Raw genomic sequence first — 6,591 nt, 5'->3', positions numbered from 1 at the left:
TCGGCTGCAGCGTTCACGAGTGATCCCGTTACAGACACACAGAGAAATGCAGCAAGCTGGGTGTAGGGCCGTCGCACACTCTGCCAACTTCCCGGGCGGGGCCTGGGGGCTTCGGACCTGGTGGTCTGGTGTCTGCTCCCCTTCCCCAGCAGGGAGGGGACCTGGCCCTGGTATTTAATTTACCCCTTCAGTGCTGGACTTGGCCCCAGCTCTGCCTGGGAATGGGGTTTGCAGCTGCCATGTTCTCCTGCGTGGGGATAGGACGGGGGGCAGGGAGAACGGGGAGGAGCGTGAGCCCCCCCCCCCCGTTCTCCCTCCTCTGTTAAATTCAAACTGACAAGCAGGTGCTTTCAGAGCTGGACACGTGGGGCAGCAAAGGGTCTCTGTGCCACTAGCAGCGTACGGGACAGACGCAGGACTTTGGGGCGCAGAGAGTTAGCCCCTGGGCTGGGGGCAGCGCCGCTAGCCAGCCGGGTAGTGGCCCAGCCTGCTGGGACCTGGGCACAGCGACACTCCCTCCTCGCCCACCCCTAGCAGGAGAGGAATCTGGGTTAAGAGATGCCAATGGAAGGGGCAGTTGGGGAGGGGCCCACAGGTTCCCCCCCTGCCCGGCTGGGTCCCCCCATGGCACGTGGTTCTGCATCCCCAAAGCTCCCGAGCTGCCCCCAGCCCGCCGCGGCTCCCTGGTGATGGTTTTACGGCCAGCTCTGCGCCTGGGTCCCAGCCTCGGTGAGCTGCTCGGGGGTGGGGGGTCTAATCCCAGTTTGGTCTCGAGGGCGAATGGAGCCATGTGCCAAGATCAGCCTCGAGCACCTGTCAGTCTTGCTGCCCCTGCGAGCGGCCCAGAGAAGCCAGGGCTCCCCCAGCCTCACCACAGAGCGACCGGTCCCTGGGCAGGGGTGGGGGGTCTGGGCCTGGCCCAGCCTCACTGACCTAGGCTTGCATTGCAGAGTCATCACCCAGGGGTGAGGGGCGCCCAGAGGCTCCTGGAGCAGGGTGGGCAGGTGGTGCCGTGCCAGGCTCTCCTCCCTCTGAATGGGCTGCGTGACAGATGACAGCAGTGGAGGAGAGCGTGCTGCAGACCTGGAAGACCAGCCTGGATGCCTCCGACCCGGAGCTGCACTACGAGGAGGAGGAGGAGACGGAGGAGGCAGAGCTCTCTGACACCAGCAGCATCCTCTCCGACGACTCTGTCTACCCCTGCTACGAGCCCGCCCCGGACGCGGATGGTGGGCAGGTGCTCACCTTCTACCAGTGCTGTGCCAGGAACAACGCCAAGCTGCTGCAGGAGTTACTGGCGCGTGGGGTGAGCCGGGAGGAGGTCACGGAGCTGGATATCAACGGGAGGGTAAGCATTCCCACGCCGTGGGCACGGAGCCCCTCGGGGGGAGACTGGGATGACTAGCAAGAGGATTCCTAGTGAGGCGGCTGGACACAGACCGACCCTGCGGCTCCCCTGACTCCTAGCCCACACTCCGCACCGTCTCCCTGCCAAGGCTGGAGCCAACCCCATGTCCTGGCCAGGTGCATCGTGGGAGGGGCAGAAAGGGTTCCCAGCACTGGAGGCGGGAGACGGGGACTAGACACACCAGTCCGGCACAGCCCGGAGGCAGACTGGATGGACTCTTGGTCTGCCCCTTTACCTCGGATCCTGTTGGTTCTCAGCACCAGAGCCCAGCCCTGTAACTTCTCTCGTGCTACAAACCATTTTCCCAGCATGCACTTTGGCAGCACGGGAGAGGGTAGGTGAGGCCCTGCAAGAGGGGCAAGTGCCATGCGGGGGTGGGCAGGGCGGGGGTACGGAGGGGAAGATGCTGGCGTTCACTGACACACTGGTTCTGAATGCTCCTCCCCAGAATGGGCTCATGGTGGCCTGCTTCAAGGGCTTCATGGACATCGTGACCCTGCTGAGCAAATGCCCCTACGTAGACATCAATCACCAGGATAACGACGGGAACACGGCCCTCATGATCGCTGCTCAAGCAGGTAGGAGCTGCGGTGTGCCGGTGCTGGAGCTGCACACAGGAGCTCCCCAGAGTACAAGGGCATGGAACGCTCACTGAAATTAGAGGGCAGTCAAACAGGCGATGTCCAGTTATCCTGCAGCAGTGAGTTCCACAGGTTATTACAAAGGCAGGCCTCTTTATAATAGCAGTTTTTAAACCAATAAGTCATTTAATTCCAAAGTTAAGGTTCCTACAACAATGTCCCCTTGGGCTCAGAGCAGCCCCTGCCTGAGCGGTGCTGTATGTTGGACCAGATCCTGAGCTGCTGTCAACGACCAGAGCTCCACAGAAGTAAAGCTACAGTGATTGACACCGACTGAGGATCTGGCCTGTTACGTTGCACATTTAGGGCCTGATTCGCCTCTCCCAAAGCCAGAATAATTCTAACTTCAGCTTGGCTACTCCCAATCTACACCCCAGTACGGGGGGGAGAGAAGCAGGATCTTACTAAGGTAAATGGGAGGAAAACGTGATCCAGGTTTCACCCAGCAGTGTAGGAAGCTGCACGCTTGGATTCTTTCCTGGTTTGCCTGCAGAGGGGCTGATGCATTTCATTTCCTAGGATTTTAAAAAGTCAAACACGTGCATGATCACTCTGGTTCACTCCCCTGTAAGCACCGCACTGGGGCCTGCATGGACACCGCCCCAGTCACACCGCTAATGCACGCAGCCTTCAGCGAGTGGGCGCTAAATGCTCATTTCTTGTTATGTTCTGCAATTCTAATGCAGCTTCTCTCTCCCTGCCTGTCAAGGACACGTCACGGTAGTTAACTATCTCCTGAACTACTACCCCATGGTGGAGATCGAGAAGCGGGACGTGCGGGGCCTGACGGCGCTCATGAAGGCGGCAGTGCAGGGGCGGAAGGAGTGCGTCACCGCACTGCTCCTGGCAGGTGCGTGGCTTTCTCGGGTGTCTCAGGGAATTGCTGCGCAAGGGCCGAGCTTAGGGGAAAAGAGTTTTTTGACTCATTTGAAAATCCCAGTAAAGATGAGGCCATTGCAACTTGAACATGCGTTAGCTCAGCCCCCCACGTAGGGGTTACCTTGGCCGGCTCACTCACGTTAAAACTGACAACTGCCTCGGCTGCCCTAGGATTTCCACCTGGGTCAAATACACTTGTTTCCTAGGCTACATCTTTGCAGCCAGAAGGTGTGTTCACATGGATCGCTCTCGCCATGTGAAATCTGAGTGAGACAAGACGCTGATTTACCTCAACGTAGCCAGTCAAGGTTATTCCCAGGGGAGGTGCACAGGGTTGACCTCAACTAGCTATTTAGGTTACGTGTACATCAAAACCCCCCTGCGGCCGTGAGTGTCAGAGCCTGGATGTACTGACTTGGGCTCAAGCTACGGGGCTAAATCAACAGTGTAGCTGTTCGGGTTAAGGCTGGAGCCCGGGCTCTGAAACCCATGGCGTGGGGTGGGGCTCAGCGCCCGGGCGAGGACAGCCACGCTGCTTTTGGAGAGGTACACGAGTGAGCAAGGTTTAGCGTAGGTAGCTTGGTACCAATAGCACGGAAGCTTGGACCTTGATTCTGCTTGCAGAGTGTGCTGCCCCAACTTCAGACCCATTGGGACCTGCGCTAGCTAGCTTACCGCTAACGTGGGTACGTCTACACTCGCTGCAATCACACCTTCAACTGCAGCGTAGACGGGCCCACGACCTCTTCCCGGGGGCTCTTGCAACGCAGGGAACACAAGTGACAGGTTAGATCCGAGCCCTGGTGCCCAGCAGTGCCTTGCTCCTTGTTCTCTGCTGCCATCCAGTGCTCATTCAATGCTCCATCAGCAGATCTCAAAGCACTTTACAAAGCTGGCCCATCTCATTAACCCTAATTTTACAGATGGGGAAACTGAGGCAGAGTGGTGCCGCGACTTGCCCGTCGTTGCTCAGCAGGCTAGCGGCCAAGCTAGGAGCGGAGCCCAGCCTGTTCAGGGCACTATCCGCTAGATCACACTGCCTCCTTCAATTTTGTTCTAAAACCATTTTCCCATCCACAAAGTCTGTGATGAGGCCGTTTGGAACAGGCCTGCTCTCGTGCCCTGACCCAAGCCACTTGCAGCTACGCAACCAAGGGGTTCGTTTTTATAACGGGCCCTTTCTTTACCCCCTGTGGTCTCAGGAGCTGACCTGACAGCGGTGGATCCTGTCCGGAGGAAGACAGCCCGGGAGTGGGCAGGTCTGACTGGGCGCTTCGAGACCATTGTGCAGATCCGGAGCATCCTGCAGCGGCCCCGAGCCGAGCAGTTCAGTGACCAGTACCAGCCCGAGTGGCCGGCACTGCCCGAGTTGGTGGCCAAGGCACTGGCCACTAAATCCAGGTGCAAGAGACTGTTGGAGAAGATCTGCTCCACCTTCAGCATCAACCTCCCGCATGACCCCGAGGCGGACGGGGTGATGGACCACATGGTCCGGATGACCACATGCCTGGCCAGCCCCTTTGTGGCTACGGCCTGCCAAACCATTTGCCCCGGGAGCCCCCCCGAGGTGGGCAAGCAGAGGCTGTCAGTGCCGGAAATCCTCAAGGAGTACACGCCGGATCCTGATGCCAAGTCCGAGCCCGACTCATCCTCCTGCAACGGCCAGGCTGTGTCAGAGACCCACGTCCTGGTCCCGTACCGGAGCCCCTCCGGCATGCTGAGCTTCCTCCCCCTGCGGCTACTGCGCAGGAACAGCGTCTTCCCCGGGGGCCACATCCCCAAAATCAAACTGGTCAAGGCCACCTTCCCCCCGGCCTGCCAGGAGAAGCCGCCGCGGTCGCGGAAAAACAAGAACACGCTGGAGCTGCCCAAGTGGAAGTACAAGGAGCTGAAGGAGGAGAAGAAGAAAGCGGCTGAGGCGGAGGAGAAGCAGAAGGAGACGACGACAAAAACGAAGACGAGCAAAGGGAAGAAGTCATAGGGGAGGGGGGTGCTCCTAGGATGGCAGCTGGCCATGGGGGTCAGGCCCCAGGGACGCCTCAAGGACACGCTCGCCCTGTCTGCTGTTTGGGGGGCTGCCCTGCTCTGAAAGGGCATTTCACCAAGGGGCAGATTGGAGAACGGCCGGTGGGCTCAGCAGTGAGAGAGACATAGGGAGCTTCAAACTGCATGTGAACGATCAACTAAACCCCACCGAGAACCCCCAGCCCCAGTGCCCCGCAGGGCCCTGCCCAGCCTCAGGGCCCAGTCTGTTACCCACCCCCCGGGCCCTGCCCAGCCCCACCGCCCCAGTCTGTTACCCAGAACCCCCCAGTGACCTACCCAGCCCCAATCAACTAAACCCCACCGAAAACCCCCAGCCCCAGTGCCCCGCAGGGCCCTGCCCAGCCTTAGGGCCCGGTCTGTTACCCACCCCCCGGGCCCTGCCCAGCCCCACCGCCCCAGTCTGTTACCCAGAACCCCCCAGTGACCTACCCAGCCCCAATCAACTAAACCCCACCGAGAACCCCCAGCCCCAGTGCCCCGCAGGGCCCTGCCCAGCCTTAGGGCCCGGTCTGTTACCCACCCCCTGGGCCCTGCCCAGCCCCACCGCCCCAGCCTGTTACCCAGAATCCCTTGGGGCCCTTCCCAGTCGCCCCATTCCCTGTTACCTCCACCCAGTACCCAGGGCTGATGCCCAGAACTAGCACTTTATGTTATGAACTTCCCGGCCTTTAGTCACCGCTCGCTGTGCTGCAGGAACAGCTGCTCCAGCTCACACGGAACGCTCCTGCTGCCCCCGGGCCGGAAATAACTGGGAGCGACAAAATGGGGGTGGAAAAAGGCCAAAGACTTGAACTCCTGTGGAGTCCGATGCTTGGCCCAAGGAGGCAGCTGCCCGGGGGCTGGGGCCGTGGGAAGGGTGAGCGGGGGATGGGGGTTCTACATCATTTCCATAACGTTGGCGTCGGAGACGTTTTACTTCGTGTAACGCACAAAACGTGCCGGGACATGGCTGCCAAGGGCGCCACCTAGCCGTGGAGCTGGCAGCGCACGGTACAGGGACATTCTCCCAGCCCCGGCGCTCAGCCCCTTTGGGTCCTAGTGCCAGGGAGCTCCCGGTTTGTAACACAGGAAGGAAACAATCAGGAACATTCCAGAAGGGGGTGAATTTCTGACCCCTCCCTCCTATTGTTTACGTCCTCATCTGGCTGTGATTTCACGGAACACGATTGTTTAAATTAAACTGAAAGCGGTGGCCAGGAAATCAGCGTTTATGAATATACCAACCCCTAGGGATGATGATGTCTTGTGCTCTTTTCACTACCGTCTTCCGTCCAGGGGGATCCACGTGCCTGGTGGGTATTAAACTTCCTAACTCCCCTGTTACTCATGGAGCCGCAGAGAAGCCAAGTGTCCTGCCCAAGGTCATACCATCAGTGGCAGAGCTGATACAACCCAGGAGCGCCAGGTCCCCTTCTGTAATCATGGGACCCCACTCCCCTCACAGAGCTGGGAACAGAACCCAGGAGTCCCAGCCCCCCTGCTCTAACTGCTTGACCCCACTCCCCTCCCAGAGCTGGGAACAGAACCCAGGAGTCCCAGCCCCCCTGCTCTAACTGCTTGACCCCACTCCCGTCCCAGAGCTGGGAACAGAACCTGGGGGTTCTGCCAGTCACCTTG

At 59.7% G+C, this 6,591-nt stretch overlaps 1 protein-coding gene across 1 annotated transcript; it reads left to right on the top strand.

The window, feature by feature from the left end:
* The first annotated feature begins 1,246 nt into the window (after window positions 1-1,246).
* Window positions 1,247-4,909, top strand: ANKRD33 (ankyrin repeat domain 33). Its single transcript, XM_065419254.1, has 4 exons — window positions 1,247-1,348; window positions 1,857-1,986; window positions 2,759-2,899; window positions 4,131-4,909. Exons 2-4 carry the CDS (start codon window positions 1,866-1,868, stop codon window positions 4,907-4,909), a joined length of 1,041 nt encoding a protein of 346 aa, XP_065275326.1. The 5' UTR covers window positions 1,247-1,348; window positions 1,857-1,865.
* Window positions 4,910-6,591: the final 1,682 nt, after the last annotated feature.

This window comes from Emys orbicularis, chromosome 19, assembly GCF_028017835.1.
Source record: "Emys orbicularis isolate rEmyOrb1 chromosome 19, rEmyOrb1.hap1, whole genome shotgun sequence".
In the NCBI taxonomy this organism is placed as follows: Eukaryota; Metazoa; Chordata; order Testudines; family Emydidae; genus Emys; species Emys orbicularis.
The sequence above is the reverse complement of the archived record's forward strand: the minus strand, read 5'-3'. Positions and strand labels throughout refer to the sequence as shown.